General features: G+C 41.4%; 1 protein-coding gene across 1 annotated transcript in view; it reads left to right on the top strand.

The window, feature by feature from the left end:
- The window catches only part of ADCY5 (adenylate cyclase 5), a 205587-nt gene that overhangs the window by 139410 nt on the left and 40745 nt on the right, over positions 1 to 25432 (top strand). Inside the window, exons 4-8 of the mRNA XM_015634704.3 lie at positions 8483 to 8594; positions 8770 to 8897; positions 12435 to 12593; positions 12794 to 12935; positions 21840 to 21980. Of these exons, the coding sequence (XP_015490190.1) occupies positions 8483 to 8594; positions 8770 to 8897; positions 12435 to 12593; positions 12794 to 12935; positions 21840 to 21980 (682 nt within the window). The remainder of the gene's footprint in view (positions 1 to 8482; positions 8595 to 8769; positions 8898 to 12434; positions 12594 to 12793; positions 12936 to 21839; positions 21981 to 25432) is intronic.

Raw genomic sequence — 25432 nt, 5'->3', positions numbered from 1 at the left:
CTCCACTGGTGTTCACTGGTGTTTCTCAGAAAAGTGACCATTATAAAGGGTACACAGTTAAGTGTCTCTAAATGCTTAGGGCCAATTTGTCTTGACAGTTTCATCAGTGTAATTTTAAAAACACAACAGCTCAAATGCATTTAAAAGTGTAGAAGAGAGGGGGCAACAAGTCCACTCATGCTGACTGCTCCAAAAAGGGCAGGAAGACTCATGTTTACGTTCTTTAGCACTCAGTTTTCCCACCAACTGGCCACTTTGTATTATTGATCTCATAAGCTACCAGTGGAAATCGTTTACACAGAGCATCATAGCACTTGTCCCTTCTCAGCTGATCCATGGGGAGTCGGTGTATGTTGCTAACTACCCACTTTGGGAAAGGCGCAATTGCTCCTTAATGTTCTAAATGATGACATTTATGTACTAATGTAATGTTTTCATTATGTAGAGACTTTCCAGAGGGAAAACCCTGACTTGCTGAAATGACAAAGTAGATAAATCCTAAAAGAACAGGACACTGGGAAAGCTGGGGGAAAGAACAAAGGAGTAAGGTTAGACTGAAGTGACGGCTGCATGCAGAATTACTGCAGCTTTTTGGTTAGGGAGTACAAAAGCATCATTGTTTGCCTGAATATCCATGATACCAGAGAAGAACAGACTGAAGGCAGTTTTCACAGCTATGAAGAGCTCATTCTTTCTCCATCAAGTACAAAGACCTGAGCAATATATAACAGAAAGTAGCACAAACCTGATTAGAGGCAATTTCGTCTTTATGCCATGTGCCTGAGCCAGGATATACTTGTGAAACTGTTAACAGTGGAAAAATATATTACCCTCTTTCCTTCTCTTACAACCAATTGATTGCTGGCACACAGTCTCTTTTCAACAGGTTTTCTTTTGCTTTAATGCTTACTTTTTTAGTTGTTTCTCTTTCCTACCATGCTGCTTCTATAACTTCAGTCAATTTTGCAAGGTATTGTCTCAAAGCAAAGGCAAAAAGGAATAGTATCTTCCTGCCCTGAACAGAAATACAGCTGTTGGTCCCTTTTTTCAGAATTCTCTTAGCTCTGTTATCCTATTTACTGATTTACAGCAAGATCTTGATATCAGAGATTGCTCTAATTCCAGAAAACAGACTGCAGGAATGCTCAAAGGAAAAAGCACACTTAAAGTTAGAAAACCAGAATATGGCTTTTCCTTTCTGTTTTACATGGAGTTCTGAATTTTTGGCTGTGTTGTGGAACAAAAATGAATCAATGATTTATTTTGGCATGGGCTGGATTCAGCTCCAGTATGGACAGATCTGCCAGCTCTTTTGTATTAGTCAGGCAGAGATGGGTGGGTTTGGGCTTGCTCGGAGCCAGAGCACAAGCACATGGTTGGGGTCAGCGCTGTGCATGGTTCCTTCCTGCAAAAGGCCCTATCCTTCAACTTCCCCCTCTTAAATTTCCTTGGGGATGTAATGGATTTGACTTCTTTTGAATGTATATGTTTTTTCCCCTGACCAGAACAATTGGAAAAAAATTGGCATACCCCTCAGTCCCCCTTCTTAGATAAATGAAAAAGGTCTACATTTCCTCCTTCTTAATAACACAAAGTCTTATTTAAAATGGTTGAATCTCTTTTAGGTTTGATAGACAGCAGCATCTAATTCAGCTCACAATGATGGAGGATTAAAATTCCTTTCACTTGTCTCAAAGCCATCTATAGTGTGTTACACCTATAGTTTTGCTGGTAGCCATTGCATGTCTATTTTTATTTGGTTTTGCCTTCCTCAAGGAGTTTTTCTTCCCAAAAGACTATTTATTACTCCTGTTTCCACTGAAAAATCAATCTGGTTAAATATAGTCTGCTGAAATAGGAAAATCTTGTAGCTCAAAATGTTTAGAAGGAGAGGATAGCAAGTTTTTCATGTTTAAAATAAAAACAGGAGTAGTGATGTTGCCTAGCTATAGCTAAGTTCCAGTAACTGGGGATGCTACTCACGCTTGTGAACTGCAAACCTAGGGAGGTCATGGAAAAACTTTTCTTTGCATTGTGGTGCATTTTTCCCCTTCTGGTTAGTGATTTCAGGATCTGAATTTCTTCTCATCTCCTGTGCTGTCAGTGAGAGACAGGCCACAGGCACCGAGGTGAGGAGCACTGACCATGAAGGACAGGATGGTGCCATGTTTCTCCCTCAGGCAGCTCCCTCAGGCAGTTCTGACTCCAGTAACACTCACCTGAGAGCAAACACAGGAAAATCAAGTCAAAGCAGGGCTCTGCAGTTTGTGTCTTTACAATGATCCTGGCTGTGGATGACAGTCTGCACATTGCCACCAGTGTCTCCCAGAGCCATCTGGTCTCCTGCTTCCTTTGTGGTTTTTGCTGTCACCAGATTCACTTAGTATGGCCTTGCTGAGCGAAGTTCTCAAATATGGCACGTGGGTTTGGTTTACATTTTTGGCAACTTTGGCAGAGGGGTAGGAGGTAGGCTTCCTGCCTTTTGTTGTAAAGAAAAAGGTGAAAAGACTCACAGTTCCAGGGTTTTGGTTTTGTAGGGTTTTTTTTGTGTATTTCCTCCTATTTTGTGTTTTTCTCTCCCTCGCCAGTACTCCTTCGCTCATCACAACATTTGTGTACATGTGCGCCTTCTCACCCTCTTGAGCAAGTGGGAGCCAGTATGACTGATCTCAAGATGGAATGTGGTGCCAGACTGAGTCCTGCTTTCCAAGGGGGAGCTGTGCCAGCTCCTGTGTCACAGCAGTGCTGGGGCTCATTTGAAACAATAGGTGATTTCCAATACTAAATGGATCTTCTCTGAAATGACCATATAAGTTTAGGATAGAGTGTGTATCTTTTTACTGTTGTGTTTGCTTTTTTTCCCATGACTGTAGGAAAAGGAAAAATTTTAACCTCTGGTCTGTCTGATGTCCTGCTGTTCTGCAGAACATTTTTTGCATCGCTAAGGCTGTGTCTTTAGCCTGTCACATAGACATCCCTAGAGAGCAAGGCTGACGTGCTGTTGAGACCTGAGATAGTCTAGAAGCAGCTTGCTGGACTGGTCACTGGGCTGTCACTCATGCCACAATGATCTGTGTGGGCCGCTTCACCCTCCCTAGGTGGGCTTTTCTGCCCTTGCTCACATTAGTGCTGCTTTTCCCAGACATGCTGCCGCCTGACCATGGTCACTGTGGCCCTGCTGTGAACTTGTCCTCAGCTTGTTTTGGTTTGTCCTTTTGTTGTTGCTATCAAATTCAGCAGGGAAAGAGCATGATGAGACGTCCTAAGTGTTTCTGAAAGCTGGAATCCTATTCTGTGCACAGGGTGAGTAGAAGACACAGAGGATCTCCATGCCATCCCATCCCCAAGTAGCTATAGCTGGGAAGGAGAGATTGGATATATCCTGATGTCTTGTCTATTCCAGAAACTTCTAGATGAACTTAATACTATGTTTATGCCACTGGAGCTGGAAAATAATTCTGGGCTTACAGTGCTGGAGGGGAACTGGCTTTTAAACAAATATCCAAGTGCAATAATTGACTCATTTACCAAAATGCTGAAGAAATGCTCCCACCTTGGAGGTACTCAAAAGACATCTTAACACTGTCTTGGGTAACCATCTCTAGGTGGCCCTGCTTGAGCAGAGAGTTAGACAAGATGACATCTGGAGGTCCCTTCCAACTTTCACATTACTGTGGTTCTCTGAAGGCCTACTTTGGTGTTAGGAGCTTGACCCAGCCTTTCAAGTGAGAGTTTTGTCAGCTTCATCCTGGTTCATCCTTCCTTGTTCTCCCTTATTTGCAGTATGACTCAATGACATGCAACACCGATTGCAGTGGATAGTGTAGCACCCTGAGACCCTGTCCTCACCCATTAGCCTAGTAAGCTCACTGACAAGGGCAGACTGTGTCTATAGCCAGGGGCATTCTTGTTACACCTTTGCTCATGAATGCTTGTTTCTAATGAGCAATGATTATTTTATCATGACACATTAACTCTTTCTTCTCTTGTAGGTAGCATTCATTGTGGTAAAATAGCATGGCTTTGGTTCAGATCCAGTCAAAAGCACTTTGCAGTTATTATAAGCCATTAAAGCTCACCAAGTCTGGGGTTTTGTTCTGTTTCCCATGCAGTGCCTGTGGTGTTTGGTTTCCAGCAACACATGGTGTTTATATTCATGACTGGCATTACCGTTGTGATGGTGATAGGGTTTGTGTTTCTTGCCTTGCTTGATTTATGTTGTGGCTGGCGTGCATGGCACGCACATGGCTTGAAATAGAACACGACTGGGTTTTTTTGTTTTTACATTAGAAGCACTCATGATTTAATTTAGCATTTTGAATAATCCTGCATTTGCAGGGAAACTTGTGTCATGTCCCTCCTTTGATAAGGATGCATTTGTCCCTCCTGTATTACCTCCAGACATTTAAGTCTGCACTGCAAAATCATTCTCTGTAGATGTGTGTGGTTTTTAAACGTCTCGTGGTTTCCCACTTCCCACCTTGTCCTTGGCTCTTCTTACTCCTTATGTTCTTTGCTTTCTGCAAAATCTCTCCCTTTCCTGCACACTTGCAAAGAAAGTTCTCTTTTGCCATCTTTTGCCATCCCAAACTTCCTGTGATGCTTCTGCCTCAGGGTACATCAGCAGTGCAAGGATCACCCGGCTTACGGGAGATGGTTTTACAGGACCTGCAGTGGTAGGACTCCAGGTGCAGTGGGAGGGACTTGAGCTCATCTCTGGGATGTTGCACTGAGGCTCCTGCTGATTTCAGAGCTGCTTGTCCAGGTGTGTTTTAACTGTTCTGTGAATGCATTACAGACCAAAAAATGGGAAAGCTGAACTCAGCAGATTGGGAATTTTCTCCTCTTGTCTCTGCATCCTAGCCGTGCCTCCCTCCATTTCAGCTCAGTCTGCCTCTGCAGTTCTGCGAAGCACTGTGCACGAAGCACCCAGACATCCTCCTCAGGGAGGCCTTGCAGTCCACTGTGTGCCGGTGGTTTTGGGAAGAGCCAAGCTCAGGCAGAGGCTGGCATTCCCATGGCAGCAGCTGGAGCTGGAGCTGTGAGCCCAGCCTGCCCTGTGCTGCCCTTCAGACATGGTGGAATCCATAGGAGCCAGCAGCTATGGGGTATTCCAGTCCCTGTATCTGCCTTTCCCATTCCCCAGGCTTGGGTGAGACCAGGCAGGTATCAGGCTGGTCCCTAAGCAGAGGGGAGAATGGCAGGATCTGCCATCAGGCTCTTTTTCATCCTTTTTTCCTGTCAGTCTCTTGAGCCACGTAGGGCAACAGGCACAAAACTGAGCTTGCCTTGTACAGCTATGAAATCTTGAGCCAGTCCTTGCTGGAAATAGGAACTGAAATAGGAGCTTAGGAAAGTATTCACCTCTACCCTAAAACACAATTTGTGGTACTTTTGAACCAAAATAAAACAGAAAGAATTTAAAAATACATATAAAATTAATGATAACTCCTCTTTTCTTCTCTGTCTTTCCCAGAAATAAACCATTTTCTGTATTTTTTGAGGTCATACCCTGGTTACTGCTGGACAAAACCCAATCAGATGGTAAATCTGAAGACAGTGATGGAGTGGAAAATATATCAAGATCTCTGAAACCATTACAACATTTTAATTACATGCTAAACTGGTTTTTCCACAAAGCAGTAGCTTCCCAGATGAAGGAACTGGGACTCAGGGCCGATAATAGTTGCTGATGCCCAGGCTGCAGATTGTGTGGTCAATCCTTTCTAATCAACTTCAGCTAATAGTACTGCTAAACCACTGCCTTACTTATCTCACGATATTTTATAGCTATAATAATTATTTCATTTGACCTTTTGTTGACCACTGTCATTTACCGTACATTTTGGCACAAGGGAGGCCTATTACTGGCATTATCCTCCCACCAGCAAGGAAATGGCATGACCTCTGAAAACTGACAAATAGTTGGCATGAGTTGGGCCCTTCATCACAATCACCAACACCATGGTCCTTTCATTCAATCTTTTCACTGCTGAGGGTAGTCTGACATGTAAGACTGAAGTGTGGAGTGAGGAGTTAAGGGTAGTGGGAAGCTGTGTGTTTAATCTCTAAGGCTGAATCTGAGTAGGATGCACTGGCAGGGTGTGGAGGTGCTTCAGACTTCTCACTGTGTGTGTTGTGTATATAAGGACACAGATATAACAGGCTTCATTTTCAAATAATAGCTCTGACTAAACACAGGATGAGGCTCGTGTGCTGTTCCCCAATGGCCACTGTAAGACATATCTCTTTTCCTAGTCACTTCTGGACTGTACAGGGAGCAGGCTGAATTTAAGGGCTACAAGGGCTAATAACAGAAGGAAGAGAAGGAGCAGGAGTTCCTGGATCCCCATTTCTCCCTTGTGGGTCATTAGCAGGGCTGGGACTGAGAAACCTGGCTGGTGTCTCTGCTGCTGGAGCTGCAGTGCTAGCAAGAGTGTGTGCAGGGGACAGATTAGGCAGAGCAGTAAAATGTGTTTTAGTGGTTTTCAGAGTTCCTTGCTGAGAGAAGAGGACAAAGGCTTCAGGCTGGGTTCCTGTTGTCAAGGACTGTTCTCTCTGACTCTTGTGCCTTGTTCTTTCTCCACTCACCTGACACAAATGTGTGTCTATCCTCTCCATCTTCAGTTTCCAGATACCTGCTCTGTCCTCTGCCATCTCAAATGCAGTCCTTTCCATACCCTGATGAGGTTTTCCATTCCCTGTAGCCCATGAGTCCCAGAGAGTGTCTCCTGACAGCTCAGCAGTGTAGCTGTTTGGCAGCAGAGCAGCTCACAAGACTGGCTGGCTGTAATGCACTCAGGTGCTTGGTTAGCTGACACAAATCTATATGTAGAATAGCTCCATAGGTCTCTGCTGATTGCTTCATATGTGTGGCTGAAAGTATTGCCACCATTCCACTTCTAGAAATATCTGATCCATTTATCTAGCATGATAGTAGTGGGGAATGGAGGGAGCAACCCCAGTCATTTATCCACATTTATTAGGCATGAGGAGTAGGCTCAGGGGATCCCTGTGTAGGGAGACACACTCGTTGGTATTTGAATGTCAGAGCAGTAGCTGATCTCGATTTCTCCTGTTCTAACACAAGGCTATTGCAACATGCACACAAGCAGAGTGTGAACTTGTTCAAAAATGAATAATCTGCAGTTTGCCACATCTTAGAAGAGGAACGTGCTTGCAACAAGACACGTTTTGTTAGTGCCACCAGACCTGGAGACATCTCCCATTTGTGCATTACATATTTGCTCATACTTAAATTGCTTATGAGCAGTACAGACTTGTCTAAGCTTTCATTTGATTTCAAGTGTGTTTCTTCAGGAGGTTTACTTTTATTTGTAAATATGTGGAAACTTGATTTATTTTTGTGTGTTTTCTCAAGTTTTTAAAAATGGCGAAGTATATTTTGATTCAGACATCCCTGCATTCCTGACTTGTTTTTTTTCTTGTACTTTTTAGCATCAGTGTGACTAACAAAGAAGTGCTTAATGCAATATGTTTGGATGGTGATTTATTGGAGTTGAAATGTAGAAGGAAAATATGAAAAGCATGCCAGAATTGAAATGTGTTTCAGGATTTTTACAAAAAATGCTTGTGAAAATGTTTTTATTGGTTTTGCTTTCTGACTGAAGGCATTGCAGGGAATTCCAACTGAAAACATACCTCTGCAATTTGCCTAAAACATGTTGGAGATTTATTTTACAAAGAAGAAACAATTCCAAAGTGGTTGTTATTTAGACTTTTAATTTCTTTTCCAAGTACATCTTGATGGCTATAATCAGCTTCAAAGAACAAATCAACCACTAGATAAATATTCCAATATACAAGTAGAGCTTACGAATTTTCTATTTATATAGATGTGTGTGCATGTCTACATTTTATCTTAGATTTATATGGATAAAGCCTGCTTCTTGTTTTACTGAATAGTTTTGGATGTGCCATAATGGCTGGCTTTGACTGCAAGTCAGTATTTTCCATGTCATAATTATCAATGAGACAGAATCTTTGTGCAGTTTAAAAAAAACCCACAACCCACTGTTGTCCTTGCAGCACAACAATATTAATATTGATTCACTGAAATCAAAGAGTCATTAATGTTATTTGTGATTCAAATGATTGTGCTTTCAAAGCAGTCCGGGCTGCTTTCTCAGGGCTTTCCCACCTTTTCCTGGGTGGACGTGTGATGTGATATCCGTGTGTCACAGTTGGCCTCAGCTGGCAAGGTCTGCAGTTGCCATTTGGCAGCACATTGGTCATTTTGTGCTTGCAGTCTTACTGAGAGGAGCTCCTGGGTGCTGCAGGTGGGGTTGGGGCTGCATCATAATGTGCCATTAGGGCTGCTCATCTCCTTGTTGCTGTAGGGCTGGGACACTCCTCCATGCCTTCCCATCCTGGACTTCTACTGTGGAATTTACACTTACTCAAATATCAGCAGCAATTTTGTAACAGCTGTTTTTTTTTTTCCCCTCTCTCTTTTCCCAAGCATCCTCTTTGCAGACATAGAGGGTTTCACCAGTCTGGCCTCCCAGTGCACTGCTCAGGAGCTGGTCATGACACTGAACGAGCTCTTTGCCAGATTCGATAAGCTTGCAGCTGTAAGTTTTCTATTACAATTTTGTTTCCTCTTGTTTTTATTCTTCTGTTGCAAGAATGACATATTGTGCTGGTTCACTGGATTTCTTAAATATTCACTGCCCTAAAAGGCAAGCTATTGCAAGCATGAATATAAGCTAAATACTTCTTTGTCCTTTATTATTCTTATCTTTTTAGGAGAACCACTGTTTACGGATCAAGATCCTGGGTGATTGCTATTACTGTGTGTCTGGGTTGCCAGAAGCAAGAGCTGACCATGCACACTGCTGTGTTGAAATGGGAATGGATATGATAGAGGCCATCTCGTAAGTACCATATTCCCCACAGAGAAGCTCAAAACAAATGCTAGTAGATTCTCTTTCCTGTTAGTTCTTCTTAATATTAACCAAACCAGAGAACCCCAGCCAGCAAAAAGGGAAACCAGATGGAACAAAAATCCAAAATGCTGTTAAGCAGCAAAACAGACACTTGTGTCCATAAAGTCATGTGAATATCAGAGCTCAGTCTCTTGATAAGAACGCAAAGGTTACTGTAGTTATTGGAAGTCTTATTCCCAAAGGAGGATTCTGGTGAATTGCAGAATTGTGAGTTTGGAGGATTAATAATAACTTTATTAAATTTCAGTCACTATTCATTTTCTTTAAACCAGTTTCTTACTCACCTTAAAATTGCTCTGCTAAGGTCTGTCTTGTCTAATTTAACAACTCCTTCTCTCTGTGTCCCTGTGCCAAAAGTGTCAGATTCAACTTATTTTAAATTAATTACCGGCATAAAGCATGAAGTTGCTCTGGCGCAGACTGGGACAGATTCGTGATCTTTTTCCTTTATTTCCATTTACTTCCCCATCTTTATTTTTTTTCTTTTAAAACCTGTTGTGATGCTCTGCCTGCTCCTGAGGTCAGACTAGCAACTGTGTTATTCCAGACCATTCCTGTCTTTAGAGAGTAACAAATAGGAGACCTGTATCTAGTTTAATTACTTAGAGGATTTCAGGCAGTGTTGAATATTGTTTGCATTGTGCATGTGCTTTCACAGGCCAATTTTTTCAGAATTCGGGGAAGGAAGATTTATTTAGTTATCTTGATTGTATGCAAGTATAGGTGCAAAGTTCAGTCAGTTTTGGATGGTAACTGAGCTGACCTTGATATCTACACGATCCCTGCTACACAGACTCTCCTGCTCTTTCCCTTGTCTTTTGTTTGTTTTATTTTCTGAAAGCATCTTCTCTAGTGGTATCAACAGAGAAGTAGAAGATCTCTTGGCAGTTCTCCTCTTATTCCGTACAGTAAATTGATGGAGTTTCCACTTCAGCTTGATAAAATCTAGAGGTACCTCCTTGCCGAGCTTGGTACAGTACATCCTTAACCATTTGAATTTCTTCCAGAACATCAATACACCTCCAGACTTTTCAGCCTCATTTTCATAACACAAATACAAGGGTGAAAAGCAGTGTTTTCACCCAGGAGACTCCACTCAAAGCATAGTATGCAACAGCATTCCCTTGCTTTGTATAGTATACACTGTCAGGACTTTCTACCTTCTCTTTCCTGGTTTTAAACTCCATTGCCTTGCACCAGTGTCCTTCTGGGGTTTGTACGCAGTGTGAAAAATAAGAGAAATTGCAAGTAACAAGTTTCCAGTAGCCCTTGAAGGAATGCTATTTCTTCCACGTGAGATACAATTAAGCAGCAGGTGACAAAGGGTCTTGTCAGACCTAGAAGCAGCAATCCTTAGCCACCAGCCCCACAGAATACTGTGTTTATTGCACAGTTGTTGGCCCAATGAAATCCAGAGGTCTTCACGTGTTGCTGTGCAATTCTCCACAAGGCTAAATAACACCAGGAAGTCTAGACTTCATTGATTAACTTCAACCCACCTTACCTGGAATAAACACAGAGCTGAGGTGCACACGGTGTTTGTTTACAAATAGCTCTTCAGCAGCCTTTAAAACTTGTTTCCCACTCATTGTATAATGAATGCATTTAACAATCTTATATCTTAATAAGTCTGGAAGGTGACTCTGTTCTCACTATCCTTGCTCTCCCTCTTCCCCCCTCCTCCTCTAAGGATCAAGAATCAAGATAAGAGATTTCACAATTAAGGTAACCAATAGCTACTGAACATTTGATTGCAGGTAACAACTACTGAACATTTGATTGCAGACTTCACCAACACAGGGCCCTGCCCACAGGCTGATTTCACCTGTGTCTAATAACAGCAGGGAATGTTACCCCAAATAGGAAAGACTTCAAGAAAATTGTTTTTACTGTACTGCTGCTATGAATGAGCTAACAAAAGGAAAGGTAACAAAGGATATTTCATTTGTCTATAAAGAATAACCAAACTTACTTGTTTGCTGCAAAGTCTGCACAAAGTCGCCTGCTCATCAATGACTCAACTGAGAAAAGTTCCCTGGTCTTGTGTCAGTAACAGGGCTTGGCACAAGGTACAGGTGGGGTTGTAGCACCCAGTGGAGGGAGGAACTGCAACTGTGTTGTTCCTATCAGGTTTATAGGTGCAGCCACATTTTTATTACTCCAGTTCCTGTTCCTTTCTCGAGTGTTGTGGTTGGAGCTCTTTCAGTTCATAAGCCTGTAACACCTTACCCATATTAGCTTCCTTTACCTGCTTGCTAATAAAAATAGTGAATGTCACTTCAGTGTGTAGGTAGTGAAACATAAGAGAGGGATCGTAAAGAGAGAGAAACTCAAAGAGGATAGGAGCTGTTTTAACAAGAAGTCATCTTGGACACTGTTCTAAGGGACATGCTGCACTGTTAGGAGTGAACTGGAGTCCAGAGCTGGTCTATCTTTATTCATTCAATTTCATTAATAACTAAAGCATAGATTAGGACTGTGTTGATGCTAGGGAGGTGGGAGGACTTACCTATTCAGATGATATTATCTAGAAAGGACTGGATTAACCTGAAAACTGAAGAGACTGAAATCTGATAGATACAAAATTCTTCCTTACTGCAAGGAGCTTACTACTCAAAGGAAGGGACAGTGGTATGTGATGTAGGTGAATTTGCCTGTGAAGCATGGCCATTCTGGGAATGATGTCATTGGCAATAACGAGAAGCGGAGTTGTTCTGAAAGCCTCATCAAGCCTTCTCCCTTCCCACACTCTTAAATTTATTTCTCATGTGAGCAGCTCTTGAAGTTAACTTTTGCCCTAAAGGGGAAAACCCACAAAGTTTTCCAGCAGTCTTTTGGGGAGTAAGCAGAGCATCCAAAACCTCATTACATTCAGAACTTGAGTATTTGTAGCTGCCTGTTTGGAGTGACTGCAATAGATGTGGTTCTCTGGTTTTGCTGCTGTAAGGCCCGTTCAAGCTGTCCAGCTTCAGTGGGGTATTTCACACACATATTGTATTTCATCTGTGGAAGAGCTGATGCTTGATGCCATACAGACAAATTAAGATCTCTGAAATAATTTCCTTTTTCTCTTTGCAACATGCTATTACTCTTAATAAGGCCACGTGTTGGCAGGTTATGTCCAGCTTTGGTATGGAAATAGCAGAGCAGCACTTTAATCCTTTTACTGCCCCAGAGACGATTTTTTATGGTTCTCAACTTGATCCTGAGTTCAGTGTACATGGATCTACTCCAGGAGCTCCACGTTCTAATTAGTGCTCTTCTTGGCCAGCCTGGCCATCCAGGAGCAGTACAGGTCATCCAGTTTTGTTGTGTTGTCCTGTTGCTGTGGATGAACTGCACTGTGTGCATCTGTGAATAATTTATGGATCATTATGGATTTTTGTTTTCTGGATGCAAGTTTGTGCCACTGACTGCAACCATTCAGCTGTTATTCAGGCCCTTCTCCCCCATGTCTCTTTTCAGACTGGTCCGTGAGGTGACGGGTGTGAATGTCAACATGAGGGTCGGAATCCACAGTGGGAGAGTTCACTGTGGGGTCTTGGGCCTTAGGAAGTGGCAGTTCGATGTGTGGTCCAATGATGTCACATTAGCCAACCACATGGAAGCAGGGGGCAAAGCTGGGTAAGTTGCTTCATCAAAGCTGTTGTGCTTATCCATCAATCTCCCACACTAAATGTGTAGGAGCAGTGGCATGGCTAAATCAATTGGGGTTTATTGCTTGTTTGTTCCAGTATATGAAAACCATCCCTGACAGGACCTGGATTTTTAGGTGATCACTTTTCAGAGCCCACAAAACTTGCTTGTCTTTTGTGTCATTCAAGGCGCATCCACATAACAAAGGCAACCCTGAACTATCTCAATGGAGACTACGAGGTGGAGCTGGGCTTCGGGGGGGAGCGCAACGCGTATCTGAAAGAGCACAGCATCGAGACCTTCCTGATTGTGCGGTGCAGCCAGAAGCGGGTAAGAGCAAACAAATTAATGCAGGTTTAGGTACCTTTAATAACTTGATGTCTCCAACACTCCAAAGTAGAGCCTTTATAGATGAGACAGTTGGCATTCAGTGACAAAAAATTTTCCTCTTCCTCAACTTTTATGTGCGTAAAAGGGGATAGCCACCATCTACAAACATGTCTGAATTGAGCTCTTTCTCATTCTTTCAATGAAATTTTCCTCAGTTGTTTTTAAAGTCCCATTGAAAAATGTTGTTAATATAGATATGTATTTTGTAGAAGTACTTACAGGAATAGATTAAAACCACAAAAATCTTTCCTCTGTCAGATTACAGAGGTGATTTTGTCTGCCTGCTCACCAGATGAATGAACATGAAGATTAGAGCAGTTCCTATCATTGCTTTTCAGCCTCTCTTTCTGAAGATGAGAAAAATTGGTCCACTGTAATGATCAATCATCATGGTGACAGTAAGATGAGATCATACCAACTGTGACATGGGTCAGGCTGTGCGAAATAAGGCTATGAGGGCTATAAGGCTATAATCAAGTCAAACTCAAGTGGACTTCAGCCGATGAATCTTCTTTTTTTGACACTGCCAATAGTAAATTATCGCTAGTTCATATTGTTTTTAGAAATGGTAGACTGAAATACTAGGAAAGGACCTTTTTGATACAGTTGAGCATAGCCACTAATATTTCTGTTAGTAATTTCTGCACTTTAGCCCCCTACTCTGCTGTTCACTTGCCCATAGGCAAGCATATACAGATTGGCCTGATTTGAAAATAATTTCATATATTTCTGAATCTAAAACAAATCTTCCTACATCTGTAAATATGATTGCTGTGAGATTAAGTGAATTAGTGTCTGTGACAGGTTGCAACAGTATGGTTGATTTGAATAACCAACACCTGTACAGAAAGACTTTGCTACTATTGCCTCATTTCCTGAGAGAATGGAAGCCTCAAATCTCCTTAATGGATATTGTGTAAAAAATCTCCAAGAAAATCCCTTATCATCTGCTAAAGAGAGAAGCTGATGTTTTGGCCTCTATCTGCTCATAAAATAAATCTCATTAACAACTGTCAATCTTCGAAAGAGGATTAGAACTTGCAGTGCAAGATTATTGTTCCTGAGCATCACTGCCTGTCAATGAGCCAGCTGATGTTCTAGGTATCTAAATCACTCCTCTTTTTCTGGGGAGATTTAAATAGAATATAAACAAAAATGCCCTTGTGGTCAGAGTCCATCTCCTGGAGTGGAGAGCCTGTACTGACTTCTTCGATCATGCAGTCACCAGGTTGTCTGCATGTTCTTGTGGAGAACCAAAAGTTTCTCTGGAGAGAAGATGAAAACGTAAGGTCAGGATCTGCTGCTTGCAAGTGTAGACACAAAATCTCAGAGACTTCAGTGTGCTTGGCACCTGACTTCATTTCTGAAGAAAGGATGTATTTTGAGTAGGTGATTGGACAGAGACTCATAAGAGATGTGGAATCCATTGCAGACACAAGTTTTGAGGAACCTGCATCTTTATGCCTTGATTTCCCATAGGAAAATAAAATGGGCCATTCTTTCACTGCTTCATATGTATTTATTGCAGCTCTGTTACATAGTGTAGCCCTTAGCTCAAGTCTCTGAGCACTGCTATAATGCTGCTGTAACATGCTGCGTCCCAGAGTAGCTAAAAATTGGGACATTTGCATGACTTATGTAATTATTGGGCTAAACTGAAACATAAAAAAGCAGCACCCAGTGTCATGGGTATTAGGTGTTTGGAGTTTGAGTTTCTGGTGGGCCCATACTGCTGTAACTTTTGTGCTGCCACAGCTATTTTTTATCTCTTTGTGAGCAGCTTCATAGAATCATAGTGAGCCTTGGATTGGAAAGGACCTTAAAGGTCATCTTGTCCCACTCCCCCTCTCAGGGTGAGGACACCTTCCATTAAACCTGGTAAAAGCCCCATCCAGCCTGACTGTGGACACTTCCAGGGATGGGACATCCAGTATTTCTCTTGAAAACCTGTTGCAGTGGTTAAAGTGCTGTTCCTGCTCAGAAACGCATTTTCATATAACATGAAGGTCAGAAGTGAGAAAAGCTTTTGCCCATTGTCAGTTCAGTCAATCTTGAACTTTTTGCCTGATGGCAGGCAAAGTTCTGGTAATTTACTTTTTCCCTTCATTTCTGCATGATTTTAATGACTTCTTGTGATATATTTAGCCAGGTTTTCAGTTCATTCTGTTCCAGTAATGGCTATAAAATGTTCACCTAACTTAGTGAAGAGCTCCTGTGAGTTGTCTCTGGGTTCCTGCTGTCCTCGCACATAAGACTTGGCATTAGCATTGACCTGAGAGCAGATCCAAGTAACTGCCTGAGCTGTTCCTCAGTTCACATAGCAGAATTGTCTGGATACCTGGTTCATCAGTCCCACAGTCATCAAAACCCAGCAATGCCATGAGTTATGATAAACAGATAAAATGTAAGGGTATGTATTCCAAACCCTTTCTGCTTACTGTTAGCACGGGGAGCCACAAGTTTGAATTTTATGTCTTTTTTGTTTGTTTGACTTTTTCATTGTGTTAATGCCATTTCTTGGGCACAGAGTAAGTGGGAGGAACATCCATCTAATATTTTTGTTCCAGGAACTGCAAATAGCTTCTTCTTTGAAAATATCTTTTTTCTTTATCCTTTTTAAAAATGCTATTAACTGGAATATAGTCAGTGCAGTTTTAGGAGGGAAAAAAGCTAGATTCTGCTCCCTCAGTCTTAAATAATATTGCTAGACCTGAAAATGTAGTACTTGTTTTCTGTCTGATATGCACAAAGGCTGCTTTCTATTAAATGAGAACAAAATGCAAAGTTTTAAAATCCAGTCTTTCTGGATTTTTTCTCCTCATCTTTACCTCCAGATCTGCTTTCAACTTTCTTTGCCCTGTCCTGTGATTCTGCTGCCCTCATGGGTGAGCACTTGCCTGTGAAGCATATAAAAAGATGAAATTAGCAGGTTCCACCATAAAAGTCTGTTGAATCTTTTGCTGTAATTTGTTTGCTCCCATTAGTGCTAACACTGTTCTGCTCTAAAACCTAGTTGCTCTGGGTGTCTGCTGTCTGTCAGTATCCCCTCTCCCTCTCCTTTTTTCTCCTGAGACGACTCTTCTAATGTCTTCACACAGCAAGGAAGAGCCAAGTACAAGTTCTTATATTTTCTTGCTCATCAAAGGAAACCTTTACCTTTTGCAAAGTTGGATTATCCCAGCCTCTTCTATTTATTCTGTGATGAACTAATGTGATTCCTGATAATGAAATTAAGTTTGTCTGTGATCTCTAATAGAATGATCATACATTTTGTACACTTGAATGTCTCAAGTTCCATTTCTACTATGTTAGTCCTCAAATGTTGAGTGCTAATACTCCTTTTCTTCATCTCTCAAATACACCTCTGCTTCTCTCATTTGCCAAATCTGTCATTGCTCACTTGCTGCCAGTTGAGAGAAGAAAAAAATTCAACCAAATCTGCCCTGAGAGCAGTAACTGAGTAACTCTGCTAGTAGCTTTGATTCAGACTAATACTTCCTTATTCAACACTGTCTTTGCCATTTCACTAGAAACTAGCTCTTTTCCCAGCTTCATATTCCCCATCTGTCTTAGCCCTTACTCTCCAGCACAACACTCTGTCAAATGTTCTATGGAAGAAACAAAACCAGTGAGAACTATTGCATTTTTTTCCCTTTAGAAAAACTTGGATTCAAGGCTGTTAATCCAAACCCAGCATTTGCTGCTCTACAAGCTCTGTGTCATGATCACTGACTAAATAGTTATTAAAAATATCTGTTACCAGAACTGAAGTGGAATTTGGCAGTTTTCCACAGATCTGGAATGGAGGTTGTCTTTCTGACTTCAGCACATCACACTTCAAGTTTTGCTTCCAGACATGGTTTAGTGGGACTTGGCAGCGCTGTGTTTACAGTTGTGTTTAATGATCCTAAATGCAACCTAAATGATTCTATGATTCAATGCTTTCCATTTATAACCCTATGCTTGTGAGCCTTCTTCCCTTTTGCCTGTACTGTGGCAGTAGTGATTACCTGGAAAAAAACAATCTGCTCCTTCAGTTCTACAGTAATGAAGAATTTTAAGTTTCTGTTATGCTCATGTGGTTTAGGCTGATTTATACAGGGTTAACTTCAGTTTTTATCCAGTTAATTTTCACAATCATTTGGCTATGCGTTTGTAATGGACTAAATGCATTAGCATGGTAGAAATACAGGAATTCTCCAAGGAGATCTTTGCCTTTCTTCCTTACTGGCTTCATTCTTTACCTGAAAGTCTATATTTCCAGATAAACAGCAATTTATCAGCTAGAATTACAAAAACTGTTGCCCACATTTTAGTGATTCCCAAACTTAACCCGTAGGCATTGCAATGACCTGCACAACGATTGTCTTTACCCTTCTACAGAGTGGTTTTGTACAGGTTACATGTTATTTTACATAACTCTGGTCCTCCATTTTCACAATTTTTATATCTGCCTTTCTGAATTTTATTCAAAACATTTGTCCCAGTCATTATTGCTGTCTTATAACTTCCTTGATAATCTTACAGTACTCCATTAAATTATCTCCAGTTCTTGTGCTGCCCAAGTTTCTGGTGTTTGTACAGAAGCATGTCGCTCGGTGGTTGTTGCTCACTTCTGCTCTTCTCTGACATCAGGTGCTGCATTAATTTGCAGAACCATCACAACTACTCTTCCCAGCACTTCAAAGCTTTACTCTGAGAAGAGTGGAAAAGTGTGTGTTTGGTGGAGTGGGAAACAGACCTTAAGGTGAATAAGATTTTAACAGCACATAGTTTAACAGCTAATTTTATTGTCCTCAACACTGTCAGAAAACTTGGGGAATGCTTTGCTTTGAACACGAGTAGAAACAAAATGTGCCTGCAAACAGATGAGCAATACTGCTGACCAAACACACTGTGCTGAGTGCACAAAGTCTGCAGAAGGAAAAAATGTTTTTTTTTATTAATGTCTTTCAGTTGATTACACTTGGGTGTTTCTTTTAACAATAGCAGGTACACACCAGTTTCAGAAAGGATTGTTGATGGTGGCCTTAAAACAGCTCAACAAAACTTTGGCTGTAACTCCTAGAAAAACAATTCTCATTCTTTTCTAAATATTGCCCTGGAATTCCATCCAGCTGAAGAAACAAAATGGTCCTTTAAATGCTGAGCATGTGACTCTCCTAAAATACAATCAATCCAATGTGATGATTCCTCAATTTAACACATTTAATCAGAGCTCAGCAGGGTTCCACTCTTGTAGATTTATGGAGGCAGTGGTTTGGAGCACGTAACACTGCCAGAAACATCATGCACATGTCAGAAGGGCTTCAAGAAAATTTAAAGAATAATATGTAGCTCAATCTGATATGGCTGATCCATGGTCATATTTCACTGTTGCACTGATAGTGATCAATATGTTGGAAAATCCTGTCACACACACTCTAAAGAAGTAACCAGGAATTCTTGATTCAATTAATAAGAAAACCTCATCTCTCTCTGCAGTCTTGCTGTAACATTACTGTAGCTCAGTGTGTGGGAACTGGTGGTGGGAACACAATAAAACCCCTGGGAATCAGATTTACAGTCTCTTTGTGAGTCCAGATTTGAAAAGTTCCCACAACAGCTTTCTGGAGTTTAGCCACTTAAAATCTGAAAAACTCATTGCTGTCAGAAACTTTTGCACCTTCTGCTCTTGTTGGTAGTGCCTGTAATGAGTAGGACTGAAAGGTATCACTATTTCTCTTTCTTTATTCTTCTTTTTCACTCTTGTTATGCCTTAAGGCAGCCTTGTGTGCAAGTTGTCCTTATGCTGTCACTTAGCCAGGAAGAAACAGAGGAGGCATCCTCATAAATTTCCACAGAGGAGCTGTGACCTATCTAATGCTTCATTTTTAGTTTGTTATTTTCATCACCCACTGAACAAGTGATTTTGCAGAAAATAAATTATCTCAATTTTTTAAAACAACGGGTTTTATTTTTCCTTTAATAAGTGTTGATGTTAACAGCAAAGTCCTATTGTTCAAGATGACATAGTAGCACATTATGTAATGTGGAAAAGCAAAAGGGCACTGTGCTTGTATATATGTGTTTTAATCTGATTGGAAATATTGCTGAAACGTAGTCCACAATCCAGTGGAAACTTCCTAAAAGAGGTGGGGGGGAAATACTGCCAGAGTTTGTGAAGCCATGGAAAATTTATGGTGCCTGACCTCATGGTTAGAAACAATCTCAGAATTACATGTTTACCCATTTGTCCTGTCCTTGCCTCAATCCAGATGTGTCAATAAATATGTATAAGGTCTTTTATTTCCTTCAAACTCATCGAGCTTCAGACTCACTAGCACTTGCAGCAGGTACGAGGATCACTCATGGGCTGAGAGGGGTAGTATGTTTTCATGGACTTTGGCATTAAGGCTTTTCTCAAATTCTAACCAAATTTACTAACTCATGGGGCGAAATCCTGCTGTATATCACTTTTATCATCTGTTGATGTGAAGGCATTTGTAAAGTAACCAAATAGCTTTGCTTTTATGGGTCTCCAGACTAGTTGCAACATCTGGGGGTTTTTATTCCATTTGGTTGAAAACTCTCCCCTTAGCTGGAAGAAAATGGATTGACAGTGTCACTTCTGCTATTGAAAAACAATATGTATTTGCTTGGAGATAATGAAACTGTATTTCCTACCAGTTTACTGGCATCACATCATAAAAGAAAGAAACATAACTATGAATAAGATTGCATAACTTAAAAAAGCCACAAGAAAGTACTACAAATGATGGCAAAGAGTATAGAGAGCAGCTAGTCTTAAAAAACAAAACCTCAAACCTACTCAAATCTGGACATCATGATTTCATCACATTAATGTATTTTTAGAAACATTTAAAAGATGTCTCTCCTGGAGGTTATCCAGTGGCTCTGTCTTGGTTGCTCATGTGAAACTCAGCTGGTGCCTAGTGCTGGCATTTTCATCCATTGCAGATGAACCAGTGGTCGGTTCAATATGGGGAAGAGGTGATGTGGGAGCACTTATTGTCCTGGGGGCATCCATGTGGCAGCAACTATGGTTCCCCTGATGGTCCTCCCTGGGAGCTGACAGCTCCCTTAGCTCTGCTCCCACAGGCTTTCCTTGTGAACCTACACTTGTCATCCTGGCTGGGTGAAGGTCTTTGCTGGCACCCTGGGGCTGCAGGACCACTGCTGCTCACTGTCACGGGGCCAGTTAGTTGGCTCTGGGGCACGGGGCTCCTGTCACAGGTGGCCCCATGTCCCCAGCCCGTGGCTGTGAAGCTGCAGCCCCACGTGCTCAGCAATGTTTGGTGCCCACATGGTGAGCTGTGGTCTCAAGGGAAATGTTGTCATTGTAGCTGTCTCTTCCTTGGAAGGAGAGAGAAGATGATTTCCCATGCTTGTCAATCAGGCAGCTTTCTCCAGCACTGAATTTCAGCAAGCCTTTTTAAATTTCTTTTTAAAAACCCTAATTTAAGGCAGCATAGCACTTGACATTTAACTCTGTGGTTACCATGGAGATAACACCAGGTATTTTGCAAACTCCTGAGAGGTACAAGTTACACTGAATAGTGGGGAATGAAAATAAATAGGTATGGAATGCAGACTCCAGGCAAGAAAAGCAGTGGACCTACTTGTATTGTCAAATAACACTTGAACCAAAATTCTAGAGCTGAAAGCAATGAAAGCTTTCTTTTTAAATAACTCAGTTGTCTGGAAATCCAAAATTAACTATTACGTCTGTTTTCTTCTCTAATGTCATTGAAGCAGCAATTCTCTTGAAAAAGTTTAATCTCTCAAGTAATAAATAACAAATCCCTACCTTCTGAATTTTCAAGCTCTCCAGAGTTTGTCTCTTTTAAGCAAGGATATAATAATTGCCACCCCTCTGCCTCCTGAGTTAGTACAGGTAAATCATACAATCCTCCCTGAGCCAGGCTGCTGTGCAGAGGGACTTTTGTCCACAGAGCACATTCCATGTGGAAACCTGCCTGTGTTTTTGGCTAGAGACTATATTCAAAATAAGGAACTGATCTGCCTGTTGTTGAGCCCAGTAACACATTGCACTTCTGTGCTCTTGAAACTGGCACTGAGCTCAAATGAAGCCTGTCCTAGATCCTGTGCTAACCTCACAGTAAGCTCCCACTGCAGCCAAGAGTCAAATCCTTGATAACAAAATCAAAGACTTTGTCCAAACTTCAGGAGAATTAGTGTCAATGTCAAACTGGAAGCTAGCATTAGTCGGGAAGACCATTTTGTCACACTCTGCAATTGCATTACCCTTGTAATACCCCAGTACAGAGTTGTTTGCAAGATTTTCATGCTTTCCTTAGCATATCTGGGAATATGCTCCTGCAAGTGTGGAAAATTATTTGCTTGTGCCTATGCAGAAAGGTGTCCTGTATTGCCATAGCTTAAGGCTCCTGTTCTTCAACCAAATCATCACTGTGTTGTTTCTCTTCTAGATATAACAGTTCTTTTGCTTTTTGAGGAGACTCTGTGTAGTATTTTGCCTTGGAACTGCAATATTCTATCTGAAATCATTCAGTTTGATTCAATTTGCTAATAAAGAAAATAGATGTCTCCATTATGGAATGTTCCCTATGTTTACACAGGTTATGGTGATTGTTCAGAACAAGTAAAGGAATAAAATGGTGGGCACCACTTAAAGCGTTGTAAAAATAAGAGAAAGAGATGGTGGACTGAGACTGCTTCTGATCAGTGACTGCTTCATAGAGTTCAAGGTGCAAAGCCAGCTTTTGGAGTGAGAGATCAGATGTGAGAGATGCTTGGAGAATGACTGCTGTGTAAATGTTTGAAAATTTATTATACATTTTTCTCTGGTTTGTATTCCAGAAAGACGAGAAAGCCACGATAGCCAAGATGAACCGCCAGCGTGCCAATTCCATCAGCCATAACCCGCCACACTGGGGAGTTGACCGGCCCTTTTATAACCACCTCGGAGGTCACCAGGTCTCCAAGGAGATGAAGAGAATGGTAATGCCTTGCTTTATGGACATTAATTTATTTTCTTCTTAATACAGCATTATATCCCTCCTGCTTTGTCTGAAGGTTTTTACAGCCCTGAGGGCGTTTTCCAAATGGGGGTGGAAAATTCTACTTTGACTCCAGAAATAACAATAATTGGTACATCTGGAGGTGAGTGATTGTGAGATGAGGCACAAGGTTGTTTGAGAGGGGAAGGGAGGCTGAATGGCACAAAGAAAGCTCTTTTGTCTGACTTGTCCCACATTCTGAACACTCATCCAGGCTGTGTGAGAAGATGTGATTATTGCAAAAACTGCTCCGTAACCCAAGCATTCGAGAGGCATCCGACATACATTTCTGTTAGCTCAGTACCTGAAAAGGTTTCTGGCTTGCATTGTCACACCCAGGTGCTGTTCTCCTCTCTAAGCTGTGTGCTTCTGGGGCCCCAGGGATGTCCCTGCCATGTTTAATCCTGGAGAATACATTCTCGAGTACATGGATTAATTGGCCTAAGGTAGCAGGCATCTTCGTTTCTTTCTTGTACCTTTCACAGTCTTTCTAAATTAAAATGAACAAGAGCTAATTACCAATTCAATTGCACTGAGAGGACTTTTATGGCTTATTTTACATAAAGGTGTAGATGATATCCTTGTTTTCTGCAATAAAGATTAAGAGGATACTTTATATTATAGTGGCTATTTTTAAAAATAATAGAAATATTTAGCACCTCTATAATTGTGTGCATAATCAGATTGTTCTATAACCTTTTTTATGTTGTTTTGAGCCTTCATGCACAGTCAAAAGTGTCTATTTGTTACTCACTTTGTTGTCTATAGTCAAAGTTCTGCTCCAGGTCACCAAAGCTTTTTAAGTGTTTTAAAAAATTTATGAACATTAGATTCAATCCCACAATTTAAAATTTTGGGCATAGCTATAAGAAACTGCATATGGTAACTTTTAAAGGGAAATGCTGGCACATTTATTAATAGTTGGTGCTAATATTATTCAATCTTAATATTATTTTACAATGCTAAACTAAATTTCTTAGTCTCCATAGTAATGTTTCTTTCATTTCTCAGATCTCCAAATGAGGGCTTCTGACATGAGCATACAGATCAGTGGAACTGTGCATTTTTTATGTGGGCTTTTCAATAGGGTGTACTCAATAGGCATGACATTATTAGAAGAGACTAATCACACTAGCGCATAATTATAATTATAAGTTTCTTTGAATAGCTTTTAAGGGGTTCTTGAAGCCTCCAGTTCAGAAACAAGGTGTATGCATGCCAAATGGTATTATGCTTCTTGGTGTTAATTACAGTTTGCCATGTCTAGCTGGTTGTTCAGTTGGAAAAACATAATTATTTATTGAAATACCAAGCTGAGTCCTAAAAACTTCACTGCCCCTCACTTGTAGGAGGAAAGACTTACTTTTTTTTCCTTATCTTGAGCCTTTCCCTGTAATGCTATTTACCTTCTTGAAAATTCAGCAGCTCAGATAGTCTCTTCGACTCAATCTGCCTCTTGTATTAAGCTCTCTTTTGAGAAGCTGATGTTGCATGCATCAGGCTGTTTCTTGAAACCCAACTGAAATCTGATTCAGATGTATTATTTTCAGCTAGACTTTTTGTTGTTCTTAGGGATTGTTTTTTAAAATCTGTTATTTATAGATTTACAGATCTGTTATGTTTGAGATGCATTAGTAAAAATGCAATCATGCTCCCCATGGCCTCCCCATTTTAATATCTTCTAGATGGACATTTTAGTGACTAGAACACAGGACCAATTTCTCCATCTCCTGTCTCAACTCTCTCTCTGTTAACACCTAATTTAAATATGCATTTCTTTGTACCATCCAGCTTTGCACAGTACTTTGTACTCTCTAACACCATGTTTCATGTGTGCTGCGTGTGTTTAATGCATGCAGAGTGCATGCTGGCTGCAAACTGCCTGCTTAGAAATACAAAACACAGAGAGACAGATGGGGAGCAGAACTACAGAGGTTTTTATCAGTGCTCCTCAGAGATGACATGTCATTGATCTTGGTAAGCAGCACCGGCACTCAAACCTCCTGAAAATGTGCTCTTTGCTCCACATCACCCACCTTCACCCAGACCTTTTGCATGTTGTTATATGTAGTCTTTCTTCTTGGAAGCTGCTAACACGTAAGGTTGCATTAGTCAAAGTATTACACCAAAGATGGGCAGTGCAACATTGCCTTTCTCTTCAGACCTGGAGGTCCTTAGCTCTGTAATCTCAAAACAAGTATTTATAAGGGTAATTGTGAGATAGTCCTCAGGCAGGAGCCAGGTAATATTGCAGTGATGTGCAGTTCCACTATATTAATGTGTAGATATGAATACATATGTGTGTAGAAAATAATACATATGGTTATGAAGGGCACTGGGTTTTGTCACAAATGTAATACATTTTGCATTTTAAAGACAACCATATTTTCAGGAAAAAAAGGAGAGATGCTTTTTTTTGTGCATCTACTTACAATTCCCTGAAAGAGGAATTACAATTCTTCTGAAAGAGAATATTAAAGTTCCCTGAATTGCATTTTTGGGAATGCACTGTCATATTTAATAGAAAACAGAATTATTTTGGCCATTTTTCTTTCCAGTGAATGCTGGCACAGATAGCTGTCTCTATTCTTAGGATATACTAGCAGTAGTCTGAGAGGAGATGGATTAGCAACAAATGTAGTCCTATATTCCTTTTGTTTCTTCTCCTCCTCCTCCTCCTCCTCCTCTTTCATGGCATTTCAATGTGCTGCCACGTCTGGGCACATCAGCAGGACAGCAGGTGGGGTTTGTGTGGAATGACAGCATGGGCAGTGGCATGGGGAGGCCTTTGGTCCCTGCTTCTCTTCATGTTGTGGCTTGGACCTTAACCTGCACCAGGTCCAGCAGATTTTCCACAGTGTTTCTAGTTGAAGTTTTTCCCCTGTGCACACAGGAGTTTTTCAGACACTTGCAGATATGAATAAGATAAATTATCCTACATGTGCCCATACAGTGGCAATCTAACATGTCCTGGAAAACGGGAGTCACTTTCCCACTCCTACCGTGGCTAACTGGGGCCTGAGTCAGATGGGGTTGCAACTGTGTCAGCTCATCCCATCCAACCCAACAGCCTCTGCACTTCCCTTGTGCACTGCTCTCTTCCCCAGACCATTACAAGCCCTTCTTTTTCCCTTCCCACTGCCTAGCAGTGCCCTTTCTCGCCCTGCAGAGCCTTCAGGGAGGCAGCAGCACAGAGACATCAGTGTTGCACACTGCTGATCCTGACCTCCGTTAGCTGGTGGAGCCACTGCCCCGAACACACTGGTAAATGTGCAGAGGAAAGTCAGATACAAATGCCCTGGGAGGGCCAAGAGCCCTGCTCTGGCTGGAGCCCTGCTCTGGCTGGCAGCCTCTGCTGGAGCCCTGCTCTGGCTGGAGCCCTGCTCTGGCTGG

Source organism: Parus major, chromosome 7 (assembly GCF_001522545.3).
Source record: "Parus major isolate Abel chromosome 7, Parus_major1.1, whole genome shotgun sequence".
Taxonomy (NCBI): Eukaryota; Metazoa; Chordata; class Aves; order Passeriformes; family Paridae; genus Parus; species Parus major.
Note: the sequence above shows the minus strand (reverse complement) of the source record. Positions and strands in the feature narration are given on the sequence as shown.